The 19,487-nt window shown below is 42.4% G+C and overlaps 1 protein-coding gene and 1 non-coding gene across 4 annotated transcripts in view; both read right to left on the bottom strand.

Moving 5' to 3' along the window:
- The window catches only part of IARS1 (isoleucyl-tRNA synthetase 1), a 193,736-nt gene extending 179,521 nt beyond the window's left edge, over positions 1-14,215 (bottom strand). The window contains exons 1-5 of one of the 3 annotated variants that reach the window (XM_075004893.1): positions 14,167-14,215; positions 10,497-10,589; positions 3,472-3,598; positions 2,195-2,351; positions 801-920 (exon numbers count right to left, since the gene is read on the bottom strand). In XM_075004893.1, coding sequence (XP_074860994.1) covers positions 801-920; positions 2,195-2,351; positions 3,472-3,590 — 396 coding nt within the window. In that variant the 5' untranslated portion in view covers positions 3,591-3,598; positions 10,497-10,589; positions 14,167-14,215. Of the gene's footprint in view, positions 1-800; positions 921-2,194; positions 2,352-3,471; positions 3,599-8,670; positions 8,786-10,496; positions 10,590-14,082 lie in introns of those variants that run through there. The other 2 variants (XM_075004892.1, XM_075004891.1) reach the window with 2 other exon arrangements.
- On the bottom strand, positions 9,527-9,661 carry LOC142019404 (small nucleolar RNA SNORA84). The gene has a single exon (XR_012647064.1). It is a non-coding gene; the product is annotated as a small nucleolar RNA SNORA84 (small nucleolar RNA).
- Positions 14,216-19,487: the final 5,272 nt, after the last annotated feature.

The raw sequence follows: 19,487 nt of genomic DNA, 5'->3' as shown, positions 1-19,487 counted from the left end.
GGAAAAGGCATTGCATAAACATGGTCCAAAATTATTTCAGGACCACCTGTCTTCTCTGGCCTCTGTAAAGTAGAGCCACCTTGGTAAAAGTCCTAAGGTCTTTATCAAAGCGAAGCATACCCTTTTGTCGTATGAGTAACTGTGATCTGCCCACTTTCCATGACCCAAAATAGGACAGACCCTTCCCGATATTAATAGATTTTGGTACACTACCACATATATTCCTGCAGTCAAATGGATGTCCATTTATAAAGATTCACCATCACAATCTAAATCAACATTTTTGTAGCAAGTTTTGTGGGTACAAACTGATCAGAATTTGTGATTGTTCTTTGCCAACATTTTACTGAAGTTAAAATCTTAGTCCTTTTAAAATGTAACTTTTATTCACAATGAAACAGCAGATCTCAGGTCTGCTAGTCTGGTCCCTCTAAATTCCCTTTGATGTTACTACACAGGGGCATCTAGACATTGTGATTTAACAAGCGAGCCATCAGAACAGTGCCATGAAATTTCACAACCTCCTGCCTCACTTGTTTATGACTCATTCCAAAAAGCAAATTGCAGGACCCATCTCCTGGCGAGTAGGGACTCTAGCACTGTAAGTACTTAAATGTCAGTGCTATGACAACACACCTAGCACTGCCTGGTGCATGCTGTTATCAATCAACAGTGTTTGCTCTGCTCTACTTTTCCTCAGGTACACCAAAATTATTTCCACCATAACCTACTGGATTCCAAAAGAATTGCATGCAATTTTAGAGACACAGCCAGAGAGTTACTACCGACATTCTACTTACCCTCCATTCTGTAGAATATCTCATCACAATCCCCCTGCACTGATTGTTATATTCTGCAATGCCCATTTTGGCCACATCCTCAGGACCTTTGATTCCTAGCATTTTGTCAATTTCATACTCCTGGAGAAGAGAAAAACCAGTCAATGCATTTTGTAGTGCAAAATCTTCAAGATTTTCTACTTCATTAATTTTTGTCCTGTTTCAATGCAAGTAAGTCCAAGCCCCAGACTCAAATTTGCATATGTAAATTTCTCTTACAAAAAAAAAGGGCAAGGAAAATAGGAGCTCAAATGCACATGTACAGGGTTTTCTCATCCCATAATCATTATCTGCATTCACATACATAATAGCCACTTGTAACAGATGACTCTGTCCTTCAGAAATAAAGGCTGCCATTTACCAAGTCAGTCAATAATCGGTGCTTGCATGGTAAGTACTAACGATAACCTTGCACTGTCACTTATGCTTTGCAAAGAAAATTAACAGCTTATTCAACCATTTGCTTTGGAACATTCGTAATTTCTGAATGACATCATAGTTCACTACCAGGCTTTCTTTGTTTCATTTCCCAGGATCAAATTCAGGAATTCAAATGCAAAGGCAAAAAAAAAAAACACCACCACCACCCTGCACCATACAAAGTTGCAAAAGTACAAATGAGAAGACAGAATCCAGAAGGTCCTGATAGGATCTTTTCATGGACAATTCAAAACCACTACACAAGAAGGGGAATTTAAATATTTCAATGTAATGTAAAGGTCACAAAGCAGAACATTTAGCTCCTTTGTAACAGCTGCCAAACTAACTAAATCCTCCTGGGTAACAATAGAAAGCATTACTCATATGGAGGTCTTCATCAAAGTTTTAGAGCAGAGGTTTCCAAAACTGTGGCAAATAATTCCTGGGGGTGGCATAGAGGACCAAAGGGGGGTGTGGGGCAGGACAAAGGCCAACCCCCACAGGGGCACAGAAGAAGTGCCACCCAGCCCCTCATCCTTGAACAACTCCAGCTGCATCCCTGGCTCCCCCCCCCCCCCCCCCCACACACACACACCTCTCTTACTGGGCCAAGGGTGAGAGAAGACCCAAGGATGGATCTAGCCCTGGTTGTGGGCTTTGCTGTTAGCCTCCATCACAGCCCAGCAGCAGCTCCTCTCTCACCCCTGCTTGCAGGTTGAGTCCCAGACACACACACATCCTTCTGCAGCATGGCTTAGAGAAGGGAGGGTGGGGGAAACCTCACAAGTTTGAAGACTGCTGCTTTAGAGGAATTTGGAGGAAAGGGGAGGGGAGGGGGAATAAAGGTGGGCATGGAAAAGGAAACAAGTTATCCAGATGCATGTGCAAAGATCAAGGTAGCAAAAATATCCGTAGTATCACTTATTGGCACGTACCACTGGTAAACCATGACAATCCCATCCAAATCTTCTGTCCACATGAAAGCCACTCTGGTGAGCAAATCTGGTTACTATGTCTTTAATGGTTCCTGCAAGAATGTGGCCATAGTGTGGAAGCCCAGTTGCAAATGGAGGGCCATCATAGAAAGTAAACCTGTGAGGCAGTAGGCAACATAATTCATTCAAGGTCAGCCATCACAAAACACGAGAAATCACTTCTCTGTGCTTCTGCTGCTCCTGCTTATAAGGCTTTACAAGTTGCATAGCAGAACCTGAATGTTATAAGCACCACAAGAAGAGAGATTATCAAAACAGAAAAGCAGTCAAGTAGCACTTTAAAGACAAAATAATTTATTAAATGAGCTTTCGTGGGACAGACCCACTTCTTCAGACCACAGTCATACCAGAACAGACTCAATATTTAAGGCACAGAGAACCAAAAACAGTAATCAAGGTTGACAAATCAGAAAAAAATTATCCAGGTGAGCAAATCAGAGAGAAGAGGGGTGGGGGGGAAAGAGAGTCAAGAATTAGATTAAGCCAAGTATGCAAAAGAGAAGAGAGATTGTTTGTGACTTCCAAAATTTTCTTAACTATAAACAAAACACTGTGGCTGTTCCTTCAAAAGTTTCAGAGGGATAAGCGTGCTTCGTAAACAGGCAGTCGTGTGGACCTTAGACACTAATGTATTAGATCATGAGCTTTTGTGGGTAAAACCCATTCTTCAGCTAAACTGGACTTTACCCATAGAAGCTCATGACCTAACAAATTTGTTAATCATCCCTAAGGTGTCACAGGACTGCTTGTTATTTCAAAAAGTTTGTAACTGAAGAATGACTTAATACAACTGTAAAACTTTACTATACAGAAGAAAAATGTTGTTTTCCCTTTTCTATTTTAGTAGTTCACATTTAACACAGAATTATACTGTATTCTTTGGTTCTCTGCTTCTACTTGACTGCATACTTCCATTTCCAAAAGAGGTGTGTAGTTGACTGGTCAGTTCATAACTGTGATGTTCCTAACTTTGACATTCTACTGCACAAGCACCAAAGCTAAAACTGACTTGAACTCTACCAGTTTTACTCTACACACACAGGATCTCTTTCCTCAAGAAAGAAACAAGAAAAGATAATGACATGGAAAATGGTGCTGGCTTAGAATGAGTACCGAAGGAGGCAGGAGATGTAGAAGAAAAGCAGAAAGGAAAGGAGCTACAACAAAGCCTTTATTTTCATGCATGTCTCATGTATCTTTTAAATGAGACTTTTTACCTGGGCCTGTTTTTTGACTGTTTCAAGCATTCCTGAAAACAACTCAGCGTGCTCCAGAGATTCAGTATCTTCTCTTCCTCCTGCGGAAAGTTTATGTTTTCTGCAACTTGCTGAACCATTCTTTCCCCTATAAGGATAAAAAAGGCAGAAAATTAGGTTTGATTTTCAGAAGAGAATAAGCAAGAAAAAACAGCTTCTCAAATGCACTACATTATGCCACTAGACAAGAACCTCATAGGGATACCACTATATCACAGTATATTTGATGACAGCTCAGGAGCTTGTTTTAAAATATTCATTTAGGCTAGTGCGACACTCACCCCTGGAGCTGGCACCTTGATGTAGACGAGCAGTCTTGAAAATGCAAAGTGGCTGCTCATTTGCATTTTCACAGCAGAAAACGAATCTATGAAGACACGAGTCTACCAGCAAAACCCCCGTTTGTTGGCAGTCCCTTATCCCTGGTAAAAATAAGGGATAAGGGGCTGCCAACAAAGGGTTTCTTTTCCAGCAGAACCATGTCTTCGTGGCTTGTTTTCTGCTGCAAATATACAAATGAACAGCCATTTTGCATTTTCAAGACTGCTCATTTGCATCAAGCTACAGGCACTTAGTTGAGTGTAGCACTAGCCCTCAGTAGGAGTCTGATCTAAATATATTACGAAGTATGTTCATGTTTCATGACAAAGTAGTATGAGGATGTGGTTCTTTCCACTAGGTTTCCTTGGCTACTTTGATGTAAATGGCCTTTCACATTTTCTTCCAGGTTTGAAGGGGCACTTCCACACAAAACAAACTCTTTTTCCCTTCTAGTCGGCTATGGTTCTTCACATCCAAAAGCAACTCATATTTAGCATTTTAAAGAACAGAGCTGGCTCCCGTAAAAGCATTTCAAGTAATCTGACAATATAAAAGAGTACAACAGAGTTGTATGTAAAGATGTGGATGAAAGATGACACGAAACTAAACCAGTGGTAAGAAGCAAAAGAAGTGGAGAGCAAAAATTTCTGTCTTTGCAATCAATGATGTTCAGTAATATCTTCCTGCTCTTGTTCATTATTTTACTTCTTTTGGTCCCTGTGATGTGCATAAAGATTTTTTTTTTTTGGTGGTAAGACTTCCACTATGCATCTTGGGAGTTGGAGACTGGCTCTGACAAAGTCGAATCCATCAATCAGGTTGCCTGATTTTTCAGGAGCAGAGTTGCCTGCATCCAGTAAAAGTCAGGCCACACTTTTCAGCCTATAGTCCCCTCTTGCTTATTTCTAGCAATTCCCTGAAGAATTAAACAGCCCAGTGTAAAAGTCAGAGCCCAAAGCTGTATCCCAGTTCTGACTGAGACAATGACTCACTACAAAGGCAATTATTGCTCATTCCAACAAGATTTCTCCAGTGTACAGAGAAGCAATAGTGTTAAAGAAGATTTCACCATTAGAAATACATGAGTATGCAATTATAAGAAAAACAAGTGTGAAAGCAACAGTTTTCACATGACATTTGCATAAATTCATAATTAGTACTGGGGCAGAATCTGTGCTTATGGAATATACTGGTATTCAAAGAAAGGCTCTCTGCTAACATGGATGTGAAGATAGGTGACAAAGGGAAGCAGCCGTCATCTGTCTCTTTTACTCCTTTCCACAGCCCCTCAGAAATAAGTCTAAGATTTGCTGCTATTGCTCTGGGTTTCCCAAACTACAGCAAAAATGAAACAGTTTCACTGCAGCCCATAGGTTTGTGATTTGTAGCACTGAAAAGACAGCATCTTGTCAAGTACCAGCTATGAGAAAAGCAGCAGACACAGGAAGGCATCAATTCACAATCAAAAGGTTTTCAATAAAATCCAAAAGCTTCATTTTTTAAAAAAGTGAAAGTTTACACGCTGCAGAAAATGACAGCTTATCCTGTCCATCTATCATTACAAAAACACATCCAAGAAACAGTCACATCAGTGAGGTGATAGGTGAATATTTCAATCTTTGGTTTGTGACTTAACTTCGACTTAAACCCTTTTGCTCTCAATGGAGCACAGGCCATCTACACATCTCCTCCACTTCCTTCTGTCTCAAGAAAAAACTTCTAGCTGACTCCAGAAGTACCCCAGTTGTACTTCAATCTCAGTGGATCTTCTCCACATTACCCAAGGTCTTCCTCTTTTGTGTTTTCTGTCATGTAAGAGTTTGATGGACGACGCCAGCTGATGGTTTTCTGCAAGTGTGGCCTAGCCATCCCCACTTCTTCTCTTGATTTGAGCATCACATGGTTCTCGTTCTGCTCTGTTCCCAAGAGCCTCATTTCTGACAAAGTCTTGCCATTTGATGTGATGGATGTACCTGAGGCATCTGGTTGATCCTCACTGTCTTGTTCTTTCCCTTGTTAATGCTCAGTCCAGTCATTGAAGTAGTTTTGTCTAGCATTGCGACCTTTTCTTCCATGCTTTCACGTTGGTGTAAAAGTAGAGCAACATCATCAGCAAAATCCATGTCCTCTAGCTATTTGAAAAGTATCCACTGAATGCCCTGTTGATGGTCACCTGTTATCCTGCTCATAATCCAGTCCATTGTGATCATGATCAGGAAAGGTGAATACAGGCACCCTAGCCGCTCTCCTGACAGTATGCTGAAGGATTCTGTCAAGACACCATTGTGAACAACTTGGCATGTTGAGGGATCATATTTTGAACGGATCAAGTTAATAATTTTGGATGGGATGCCACAGCGTTGCAAATGTTTCCACCAAATGTCTCTATCAATGCTGTAGAAGGCTGTTTCGAATTCTGTGAAGGTTATGTGCAGGAGGGAGTTCCACTCAAGCGACTTTTCTATGATCACGCTGCGAGTTGCCTTGATTTGTACTATATACGTAACAGTAAGAGTGGTTCATTTTCCTCAGTAATAATCATATTTCCTCAGGAGATATTAGATAATGTTTTCACCCCTTAGACATAAATACTGCATCTCTTTCATGTTCAGCTCTAGAGTGTCCAACCCTGTGGAAATGTGTAAAGTACCCAATGACACAAAGTGAGTCCTTGTACTCAGTGTGCAAAGATTCAACGTAGCTGGAAATTATGAAAATGTTTTTCTGTGCAAAGGGGTATATAAAGGAGGCAGGACCACTTCCGCAATAAGGCCTGCCAGTAAAGCCAGTTGACAACTGACAGAAAGATCAACAGATAACTAAAGGAGCCTTGAAGCAGGGCAATACTTTTGCTTGGAAATAGTGACCACAATATAATAACTTTTAATATTCCTGTGTTGGGAAGAACACCGCAGCGGTCAAACACTCTGGCATTTAATTTCAAAAAGGGGAATTACACTAAAATGAGGAAGCTAGTTAAACAGAAACTAAAAGGTAGAGTAACTAAACTAAAATCCCTGGAAGCTGCATGGAAACTGTTTAAAGACACCATACTAGAGGCCCAACTTAAATGTATACCCCAAATAAAAAACACACAGTAAGAGACCTAACAAAGAACCACCATGGCTAAACAGCCATGTTAAAAAGGCAGTGAGAGAGAAAAAGGCAGCTTTTAAAAAGTGGAAGTCAAATCCTAGTGAGGAAAATAGAAAGGAACATAAACACTCCCAAATTAAGTGTCATAATGTAGTAAGAAAAGCCAAAAAAGATTTTGAGGAACAGCTAGCCAAAAATTCAAAAAACGATAGTAAAATGTTTTTTAAATACATTAGAAGCAGGAAGCCCGCTAAAAAAGCAGTGGGGCCCTTGGACGATAAAGATATAAAAGGAGCGATCAAGGAAGACAGTGCCATTGCGGAGGGATTAAATGATTTCTTTGCTTCAGTCTTCACGGCTGAGGATGTTACAGAGGTTCCTAAATCTGAGCCAGCCTTTTTAGGTGACAAATCTGAGGAACTCACTCAGATTGAAGTGACATTAGAGGAGGTTTTGGAGTTAATTGATAAGCTGAATAGTAACAAGTCTCCAGGACCAGACTGCATTCACCCAAGGGTTCTGAAAGAACTCAAATGTGAAATTGCAGAGTTATTAACAGTGGTTTGTAACCTATCCTTTAAATCCACTTTGGTACCAAATGACTGGAAGACGGCCAATATAATGCCAATATTTAAAAAAGGCTCTAGAGGAGACCCTGGCAATTATAGACCGATAAGTTTAACATCAATACCAGGCAAATTAGTAGAAACACTAGGAAAGAATAAAATTGCAAGGCATGTAGAAGAGCACAAATTGTTGGGCAAAAGTCAGCATGGTTTCTGCAGAGGGAAGTCATGTCTAACTAAGCTATTAGAATTCTTTGAAGGGGTTAATAAACATGCGGACAAGGGGCACCCAGTGGACATAATATACCTAGATTTCCAGAAAGCCTTTGACACGGTCCCACACCAAAGGCTTTTACGTAAATTAGGTGGTCATGGGATAGGAGGAAAGATCCTTTCATGGATCGGGAATTGGTTAAAAGACAGAAAACAAAGGGTGGGAATAAATGGTAAATTTTCACAATGGAGGAGGGTAACTAGTGGTGTTCCCCAGGGGTCAGTCCTGGGACCGATCCTGTTCAACTTGTTCATCAATGATCTAGAAAATGAGGTAAGCAGTGAGGTGGCAAAGTTTGCAGATGACACCAAGTTGTTCAGGACAGTCAAAACCAAAAGGGATTGTGAAGAACTACAAAAAGATCTCAGCAAACTGAGTGACTGGGCAGCAAAATGGCAAATGAAATTTAATGTGGGTAAGTGTAAGGTAATGCATGTTGGAAAAAATAACCCAAATTACACGTACTACATGATGGGCTCAAATTTAGCTACGACAGATCAGGAAAGGGATCTTGGAGTTTATAGTGGATAGTTCTCTGAAGACATCCACACAGTGTGCAGCGGCAGTTAGTAAGGCAAATAGGATGTTAGGAATTATTAAAAAAGGGATAGATAATAAGACAAAAGATATCATACTTCCCCTATATAAAACTATGGTACGCCCACATCTTGAGTACTGCGTGCAGATGTGGTGGTCTCACCTCAAAAAAGATATATTGGCATTAGAAAAGGTTCAGAAAAGGGCGACTAAGATGATTAGGGGCTTGGAACGGGTCCCATATGGGGAGAGGCTAGAGAGACTGGGACTTTTCAGTTTGGAAAAGAGGCGATTGAGGGGCGATATGATAGAGGTATATAAAATCATGAATGGTGTGGAGAAAGTGAATATAGAAAAATTATTTACCTTTTCCCATAATACAAGAACTAGGGGACACCAAATGAAATTGATGGGTAGTAGGTTCAAAACTAATAAAAGGAAATTTTTCTTCACACAGCGCACAGTCAACCTGTGGAACTCCTTGCCCGAGGAAGCTGTGAAGGCCAGGACTCTATTAGGGTTTAAAAAAGAGCTTGATAAATTTTTGCAGGTTAGGTCCATAAATGGCTATTAGCCAGGGATAAAGTATGGTGCCCTAGCCTTCAGAACAAGGGCAGGAGATGGATGACAGGAGATAAATCACTTGATCATTGTCTTCTGTTCTCCTTCTCTGTGGCACCTGGCATTGGCCACCGTCAGCAGATGGGATGCTGGGCTGGACGGACCTTTGGTCTGACCCAGTATGGCCATTCTTATGTTCTTATGTAACAAGGTTAGCAATAAGCCCAGATGTTAAGATTTCATTAATGTAAATTAAAATACTTCAACTTCCGTAGCAGGATATCGGAGTGTTTTTACAAACATTAATTAGCTCCATGTGACTGTGAGGAAGGGATCATTTATGTATTTCTCATAGTCTGGTTACACAGTTCATGGCTGAACAGAAAATAAAGCCAATATTTCCCAAATGCAAAGTTTTCTTTAATATTTTTTTTTAATATTTAAATTCTGCCTAAGCCACTACACACACACACACAGACACAATGGTTTCTACTCATGAGCAGCAAATATGAACACACTAGGTATCTGCGAACACTCATTGTAACACCAAGGAACAATCTTTCAAAACCGTAAATTCATTCAGAAAACACCAATGGTAGATGCAGAATAAAGTAATCAATGACTCACTATAGTAAATATTTGACAGGGTTATTTTGTGCATATATGTAACTGTAACCGGGCTACGGAGGCTGCTACGATAGCACAGGCTCCATGCATAAATCACAGTATTACTTTCGGCCCATTTCTACTAACTGGAACTCTGTACCAGCACAACAGGTTCCAGTAACCACAGGGCACAAGTTCACATGCAGAGAAAAGACTTTCTATTTTCAACAGAACAAAGGAATTTTATGTTAATTGATGGAAGCCGGATCTTTCAGAGCTGTGTAGAAAAAACATTTCATGGGCAAGATCAGTGATGTATTAACTGGTCATTACAGGTCAGTTCACTAAATTTGAAGGACTGAGGTGTTTTGTTTTTTTTTTAAAGTGACTTTTAACACTACAAAACAATGCTTATTTATCTGAAATTGCGGCCTATATGATACTAACAGATATTAAGCCAATAAAAAATGCTACCACAAAAAAATCATACCAAGTTGCTACTTTAGGAGAAAAACTACACCTGAACACAAGACTAGAGCAGAAAATGTACTGTAGTAAATCTAGTACTTCGAGGCAGCAAGGGATAAAGGACAAATTAGTGCCTTAGACAAAATATGAAAAGGCAGTTAAAATGTCTCCAACCTCCAATGCAAGTACCAAGGTCATAAAATGGCACATAAAGCAACAAAAAAGTATACAATTACGTAGTTACTTTATTAGTCTACTGACATAATTTTGCAGACAGGAATTTTTGCTCCTGGCGTAAGAGTATTTTATTTTGGAAACCAATCCCTCCATACCTACTTTTAGTAAAACAATATTTCCACACAGAATGAAACACTAATTATGGATTAATTATTTAAAAATAAGATTTTATTTATATAACACACACACACACACACACACACACACTTCTACAATGATTTTATCTATGTGTGTCTTCTTTACTTAACTATTTTATTATATTTCTGAATAGTAACAAAATAAATGTAAAAAACTTGGTTCTAAGAAATAAATTCACATACTTTTTAACAGAAAACAACATTCAGTAGGAACAAAGCTCTTCAATCTGTATTGATGGTAGCACAGCTAATATGGACAAATAGCAGCCTTCTTTCCTAAAAGAGGGAAATACAGTTATAGAAGCATTAAAATCATAGTCTACTAAAATTTTATTTAAATACATTTAAATCAATAATTCTATCAAATCATTAACCATGATTATAGATATTTCAGCCACTGTGTGTGTAGTGAACTTAAAGTTACATTTTTTTTTTGCCATAGATGCAACCCAAAGTATTTAAAGTGAGGAAAAAGTAAGACATTACCTTCAGAATTATATATATAAAACCACGAACAGTTTCAGTTAAATAGGACTTTACAAACAAACTACGGGTTTGATCCAAAAACTCCCACTGATTTCATCTCTGAGGGTCAAGTTCCACATCCTCTTCCTAAGTCATGATGTAAACGTTCATGCTCTGTTCATCTTCTCTCCTCATAAATCTACACATATGAAATTCCCTTCCCAGGCTAGTTCAAATCTCCACCTTCCCCCCCATAACAAACACTTCCTGAAGATTGAAGTGAGTAAATTAATAATAATTACTTGAAAAAAATGCAAGGGTGGATACCCATTCTGTCCCATTCTCTCTCTCTCTCTCTTTTAGGATGAAAACTTCGGTGCACTGTACTAGGCACATTCTTAAAGTTAAGCAAGTGAAATGTCACCACATTGCAACACTGAGAAACCGTCACCACTAGAATTTAAGGTTAAAGCCAAGTGGACAACCTGTGAACAGCATAATATGAAGGTGGATTCTGTCCAATGCCAAAGGATGTCATAGAGCCTTTAATTGCCATACAGCAGTTTGTTTTAAAAGGTCTTACACTAAAGGAACACATGGAGAATAACACAACACACTTTATCCGTTTCAGAAAGATGAAATACTCAGCCAAACTTTCAAATCTATAAAACTTATACCTTCTGGTTGAGTTGTTCTGTTCCATTCTGAGTAACACTGTACACAACTCATCACCCAGTGGGTAATGCAAGCATAACCTTGTAGAAAGCTTTGCATATATGATTTTCCTTCCCCCAACTACAATCTCACAGGTAGCCACCTCAAAAGGCTGTGTAATATCCCAACATATTTACCTTCACTAGGAAAAACTTGGAAAATAGTCCTCCCTCAAAACAAGTTGGAGGCCGTAATATAGGATGTGGACTTTGCACCCTACTTAAGAGCAGATGTATATCATAAAGGCCATGTCTACACTAGCCAAAAACTTCGAAATGGCCATGCAAATGGCCATTTCAAAGTTGACTAATGAAGTGCTGAAATACATATTCAGCGCTTCATTAGCATGCGGGCGGCTGCTGCACTTCAAAATTGACGCAGCTCCTTTTCGAAAGGACCCCGCCTACTTCGAAGTCCCCTTATTCCTATCTGCTCATAGGAATAAGGGGACTTTGAAGTAGGCGGGGTCCTTTCGAAAAGGAGTCCCATCTGGGCGAGCCGCATCAATTTTGAAGTGCCGCAGCCACCCGCATGCTAATGAGGTGCTGAATATGTATTTCAGCGCTTCATTAGTAAACTTCGAAATGGCCATTTGCATGGCCATTTCGAAGTTTTTGGCTAGTGTAGATGTAGCCAAAGTGGTAAATAAGCCTAATCCTTGTCTACAATTTTTATAACACAACTCCCAGTGAAACTGCAGTCACAATAAATTAGGGATCCAAATTTTCCTACAGCAGGCTATACCTAAAATGGCACTGTGTTTAGAACTACAAATTAGAGATTTAAACTTACTATGATTAACCTGAGTTTCTGAATCCAATCTGGGAAAATTATTCAAATGTAAACAGCAGAACCCCAAAAAGGAATCAAAATAAGGAGGACGGGATTTCATCCCAGTAAGACATCACATAAAATGAAACACTAGCTAAAAGAACTACTGGCACATTTCTTCCAGAAATTATGTTGAAATGTCTCAAAACAGAGAAAGCATTCAAGAAACACTATGATAAAGGCCAAACAGTTCAAGAAATACATAAAGTTTACACTTATCTACATAAAAATTCCTGAGTTACTTCAATTTATCTCTTCATCCTATAACTAGCATTATAAATGTTTCATTTTTATATTACAGGTAGAGTCTCTCTAGTTTGACACATAGTTCGGCATGATTTTAGGCAGCTAGATGGCCACGTATCATGGGTGTGAACAACTTTCACATGATCTCATAATGTTGTTTACAGCCACCAGTCCTTGCTCTGTGCTATTATTTGGCCTTCATTTACCCCTAAATGTCTTCTAAGAGCCCAGCAAGTAGTGAAAATGCTGCTAGACAATACTGACCTGTGGCTCCGCATGGTTCAGGTCCCAAGGACGCTGGACTAGGGGGTTATGGTTATACTAGAGAGTTTTGTCGACAAAACTGGGAGCATTTACACACAAAATGGGTTCTATCAACAGTGTGTTGACAAAACCTATCAGTTTCACTAGCAGTGTTCTCCCTCAAAACTTTGAGGCATAATGCTGCTGTCAATCAATGGTTTTTGAGCTTTCAGGGAGAACGGTCCTTTTTTCAACAATATTGTCCATCTTATTTTTGCACAAAAAAAAAACCCACTAACTATCCTTATTTCAACTATCAGGGATAGCCGTGTTAGCATGTAGCCACAAAAATGAGATGTCCTGTGGCACCTTGTAGACTAACAGATTTTTTGGAGCATAAGCTGTCGTGGGCAAAGACCCATGTCATCAGATGCATGTAGTGGAGATTCCAGAGGCAGGTCTAAATATACCTTCCAATCCTCTTTCAACTGTTATAATTTTTGTTTTGGGTTTGTACTTACTTTTGACTTCATATACTTAATGATAGGGTTGCTAACCATCCTCCTATCAGAAGGACATTAGCTGTTCATTCAGGATTTTCCTTTTATTATTTTATGTCTTTATGAAAAAAAAAGACATTTAAAAAAATCCTAACTCTTATATCGACTTTTGAGCATTACACGCAGCAGTTTCTCAGTATGACCTCCACTCCCACACCTACATGTATGTGTTCCATCAATATATTCCAAGCCAAAAAGTATTTTGTGGCCAAATTAGTTTGGGAAAAGCTGATATAATGGCATTATGATATATTTTGTCTCATGTACCTTTTTCCAGGGTTTTCTAACATTTTATTGGCTTTTTCGAGTCTACATAATGACTCCACAATTCCTTTTTTGAGTGGCAACAGCAGGAGCCAACCTTCTCTTATCTGATATCCCAGGGGTGTCTCAAAACCATCACTTGCAGATATGCCAAGGCTTATGTTTTCCAACATGCCTCACTGTGCACTTATCAACACTGAATTCCAGTTGCCCTTTTTTGACCAGTCACCCAGTTGTGTGATACTTTACAACTCTTCACAGTCTGCTTTAGACTAAACCCTCACAAACGAAGACCCTCCTAAGAGCCGAGCACTCTCAGCCCTCCCTCCAAAACTCCAGCCTGACAGACAGCCCGTTGCCCCCCCAAGAACTGGCAGGACGCAGCCTTCCCTTCACCTCTCAAACGCAGCCCCCTAGGCCCATTCTCCAGGCCCCGCCACGCCTACCTCTCTTAGAGTGCTACAGCACAGAAGTTCAGCTCCACTCCAACTCCTGGTAATGCGCCGAGCGGCACAGCCACCTATACTCACCTCCCCCACCACTCCTCCAACAGCCGGCCGGCTAGAAATGATGCAACAAACAGAAAGCATGACCGGAAGCACCGGGATACGCCTGCTTGTAGCAGCCAATCACCGCGCTCCATACACAGGCAGCAACAACACAGGCTCTGAATGGCCAGGCGCGTCTCTAAGGAACGATAAATCATGAGGGACGTACACAGGCTAGCGAGGTAAGGAGAAAAAGGGGCGCGGAAATGACGTGACGGAGCGGGAGCCGCGCCTGGGTTTTACAGGGGTGTTTCCCGGAAGGCCCACGCGTGACAAAGTGAAATTTTCAGCGGCTGTGCTGGTGACGCTCCCAGCCATCCCCACCTCCCGCCAGCCTGTGTACGCCGCGCGGGGGTGGGGGTTGGACGCAACGGCGCTGAGCGTGCGCGTTTGCACACGGGGGAAGGGGCTGTTTTCTTCGTCCGTCGATGGCGTGTTTCGCGACGTCACCCAAGGCTTCCATTTCATATGATGGTCTGCTTTGGCGGAGAGCTGAGCTCTGCCGGGGGCGACATCCCGCACGTACGGTGTGTGCTTCCCCTCCCCTCCCCTCCCCTCCCCGACGTGCACAATGTGTGCTTCCCCTCTTCCATATGCACGCTGTGTGTGCGCCTTGTCTCCCCACACACATACAGCCTGTGCCCCGTCTCCTCCACACGTGCACACAGTGTGTGCTTCCCCTCCCCCATAGTGAGTGCCTCCCCTTCTCCCGACATGCACACCGTGTGTGCCTCCCCCACACACAATCACTGCGTGCCTTCTCTCCCTCCCATATGCATGCATAGCGTGTGCCTCCCCTTCCCCCCACATGTACACATAGTGTGTGCCTCCCTCCACACACAATCACTGGGTGCCTCCTCTCCGTGCCACATGCACACATAGCGTGTGCCTTCCCTTCCCTCCACATGCACCCAGTATGGGTCTTCTCTCCACCCACACAAACAGTGTGCCCCCACAAGCTAGGCTCCCATACAAGGAACTATGTGTATGCTGCGTATCGGAGGGGTAGCCGTGTTAGTCTGGATCTGTAACAGCAACGAAGGGTCCTGTGGCACCTTATAGACTAACAGAAAAGTTTTGAGCATGAGCTTTCGTGAGCACAGACTCACTTCATCAGATGCTGGTCTTGGAAATCTGCAGGGCCAGGTATAAATAAGCCAGAGCTAGGGTGGGGATAACAAGGTTAGCTCAGTCAGCAAGGGTGAGGCTTACTACCAGCAGTTGATCTGGAGGTGTGGACACCAAGGGAGGGGAAGCTGCTTTTGTATTTAGCCAGCCATTTGCAGTCTTTGTTTAAGCCTGAGCTGAGGGCGTCGAATTTGCAGATGAATCGTAGCTCAGAAATTTCTCTTTGGAGTCTGGTCCTGAAATTTCTTTGCTGTAGGATAGCTACTTTTAAGTCTGCTACTGTATGGCCTGGGAGGTTGAAGTGCTCTCCTACGGGTTTTTGTATATTGCCATTTCTGATATCTGATTTTTGTGTTTTTATTCTTTTACGTAGAGACTGTCCAGTTTGTCTGACGTATATAGCAGAGGGGCATTGCTGGCACATGATGGCATAAATTATATTGGTAGATGTGCAGCTGAATGAACGCACGATGGTGTGGCTGATCTGGTTAGGTCCTGTAACAGTGTTGCTGGTGTAGATATGTGGGCAGAGTTGGCAACGAGGTTTGTTGCATGGATGGGTCCCTGAGTTAGAGTGACTGGTGCGGTGTATAGTTGCTGGTTAGGATTTGCTTCAGGTTGGCAGGTTGTCTGTGGGCAAGGACTAGTTTGCCTCCCAAGGCCTGTAAAAGTGGGGCATCATTGTCCAGGATGGGTTATAAATCCCTGATGATGCGCTGTAGAGGTTTTCGCTGAAGACTGTAGGTGATGGCTAGTGGTGTTCTGTTGGTTTCTCTCTTGGGCTTGTCCTGTAGTAAGAGGCTTCATGGCACATGTCTGGCTCTGTTGATCTGTTTTTTCACTTCTTCAGGTGGGTATTGCAGTTTCAAGAATGCTTGTGTAACCCTTCTGTTAACGCCAGATGCCTGCCAGAAGGGCCGGGTTCAACTCTTGTGGGGTTTTCCTATCAAGGATACAATCAACCGGCTCGAGCCCCCACCCAGTGGCCTGGGACAATTTCACCCCTGTGCTGGGTGCCTGTAAGGCGGTTCTCCCCCCCCTCGCAAGCACAGAGTCTGAGATAGAAATGGCTTGTTTAATGACCGTAACCTACCCCAAGGTTACAGCGACAGATGCAGTATATCTCAGCACAGAAGAGGCAAAACCCCTTTTACCCAGATACCATCCCCATATGCAGTAGAACCCAGTCTCTTGCTGGGGCTCTTGGCCCTTTTCCACACACACACAGTTACAGGGTATACCCTCTGCGGTGCAGTCCCAAACTCAAAGCCCACAGATACATCACCAGGGCAATACTAGCTGTCCGCTTGTCTGTAGCCTCCCCTTGCTGTCACCAGCCGTCTGCCAGTCGCTGTCATCCGCCGCCGCTCCTACCGGCCGCCTGCCGGTCGCCGTCGTCTGCCGCCGGTCGCTGTCGCCTACCGCCGCCACCGGCCACCCGCCAGTCCTGCTGTTGTCCGCCGGTCCTAACCCCACTGCTTGGGACTGCCCTAAGGCAGAACCCAGTGATTTCAGCTCTGTGTGGCCTCAGCTGCCACTCTGTGATTTCAGCTCTTGGTATCTCTAATGTGGGGTTTCACAAACACCCTAGTATCCAGCTTTATCTTTTAACAGGTGGGGAGGGTTAGTCAAGCCAGGCTTATAGCTATATGGCCAAGGCATAGGCAGAGCCAAGGCACTCAGCAAGCTGGCTCAACCAGTACCCCTCCCCTTGTCTCTCACAATGCTTTAAACCAGGGAGCCCTGTGTAATCAATGTCTTACACAGCTAAGGTGACTGCCCTGTCCCCCACAACAACCCAGAGCATTGGTGAGATCTCACAACTCCCACATTGTGTCAGCTTAAATTGTGATTTTACAACTACATGTTTACAATAGACCAAATCTCATGGCTTACTTGCTACCCATTAGGCTTTGCCTGAAAAGGTATCACACATGCACACCTTTTGCATTCTCATGCAGATGACCTCTGGGAGACTCATTCCTCCCAGCCTTCAGCAGCACTGCATTCCTTCTGCCACATTCCCTACACTTGGTAGAGATCCTGTAGGTGTTTGTCTCTGTCAGAGGGGTTGGAGCAAATGTGGTTATATCTTAGTGCTTGGCTGTAGACAATGGATCGTGTGGTGTGTCTGGGATGGAAGCTGGAGGCATGAAGGTAGGCGTAGCGGTCAGTGGGTTTATGGTACAGGGTGGTATTGATGTGGCCATCGTGTATTAGCACCGTGGTGTCCAGGAAGTGGATCTCCTGCGTAGACTGTTCCAAGCTGAGGTTGATGTTGGAGTGAAAGTTGTTGAAGTCCCGGTGGAATTCCTCCAGAGTCTCCTTCCCATGGGTCCAGATGATGAAGATGTCATCAATGTAGCATAAGTAGAGATGGGGTGTTAGTGGACGAGAGCTAAGGAAGCGCTGTTCCAGGTCAGCCATGAAAATATTGGCATATTGAGGGGCTTTTTCTGCTCCTTTTCTGCTCCTCCATCTGTGTTTTGATGCTTTCCAATTTTTCTTCTCTCTATTCTGTTTTTTGTTTTTGCGTTTGTTTGGGTTTTTTTTAAATAATCCCCACTCATGCCCTGATTTGGCCCACCTAGAATGCAGGGACCGTCTTCTTAGACAGGCTTACTATTTAGCAACTGGTCATGCAAACCACAGCAATAAATATATTAAAAGGCAAGCTTCCAGGAAAGTATGTCAGAGGGGAAGTTTCCCTAGCTGTTTGATTTGCAATAAATTCACTTGTGTGACTTTGGGGGTTTCTTGAGACTGCCTACAAGAGTGTTGCCTATATTTTTAATCAGTATTGATACGATTAGGTGAATGGAGATCAGCACTCTTCAAAGCCACCAAATAATTAGCAAATGGGTGAGCGGGAACAGTTTTTGAATGGTGACTTGTGATGGAACAGTGCTACCACTCATCTAAAAATACTGAGGTGAAACAGGAAAATGAACTGATTGGGGAGGAACAGTTACTGAGCAGTGGATTATTGGAATTGCCCTGTTTGAGTGAACTGGTCTAACTTAATAGGGAGTCCACGGGAGGAACAGATACTTTCCTAAGTGAGTCTGTAGCAGCACTCATTAGAACGACAACATGCCAAGCTGTTAGCTTCCAGAATCCTGTCCAGGGCCATCCTTAGGATTTATAAAGGCTTATGAGGTATTATTAAACTGGTGCCTCCAGAAGAGCCCCTCATTGCTTACACTGTATGAGATTTGTATGCAGCCCAGGGTGCAGCAGCCCAGGCAAGGGGAGACAAGGCAACAAAGGATACTGACACTCCACGGCAGCACAGAATCACAGCTCCGCACAGAGACACATTACCCTGTCCCATGTGCAGAATGTGCGGCACTGATGCACTTGGCTCAGCAAATATGGGCTCTGCCTAAAGAGAGATGACCCGCTCTTACCTGTTATTGCTGTGATACCCCAAAATTTTATGTGCCCTCCGTCACCATTAGATGCCTAAGGATGGACCTGATCCTGGATCCCAAAAACTAGGATCTATTAAAAAGCAGTTCTCTGAGGAAGTAGAAGATTGCTTGCCAGAAAGTGTCTAGGGAGACAAGCTGATACAGAATGCCTATAGGTAGTCTCTCTACAGATGGTAGGCTTTCTGTACAAGTTCAGCCTTCCCAGCTCCAGGGAATATCAAGCCTTAGGGAAAAGATAGATGTGACTGTAGCTTGTTATTTTTAAATATTTGTTTTCTCAGAAAGCTTTGTTTTAAAATATATGATACTTTGCTTTAGAGAGGCTGACCACCATACTTTCTTTCCAGTGTCATGCCTCTAGGAAGGAACAGAGCTATGAGGTGTTTTCTGGATCAAGCCTGCTGAAATAACTACAGTTTGTACTAGGGGTCTTGTAATACAGTGGCCACTCAGAGCAGGAGATCCATGTAATTGTATCTAAGATAGATGTGACAGTCCTCAGAAGCTGTGCTGAACAAGACTGGGAAGGTTCAGAGATGTGGTTAGGCTAATAACTGTAAGGTAAGCACTTTGCAATTGTTAGAATTTCTAAAGAAGAATCAAATAATGGAAGGTTTAAAATGTTTATTCTTGCCTCTTGGCATTAAGGGAAGTGATTTTATTGTAAGATCCACAATCTTGTCCTTGCAATTCACAACAAAGCGATACAGACACTAACATTTTAATTGTACTGGATTTCAC

Source organism: Carettochelys insculpta, chromosome 11, assembly GCF_033958435.1.
Source record: "Carettochelys insculpta isolate YL-2023 chromosome 11, ASM3395843v1, whole genome shotgun sequence".
Lineage (NCBI taxonomy): Eukaryota > Metazoa > Chordata > Testudines > Carettochelyidae > Carettochelys > Carettochelys insculpta.
This window is presented reverse-complemented; position numbering and strand designations above follow the sequence as displayed.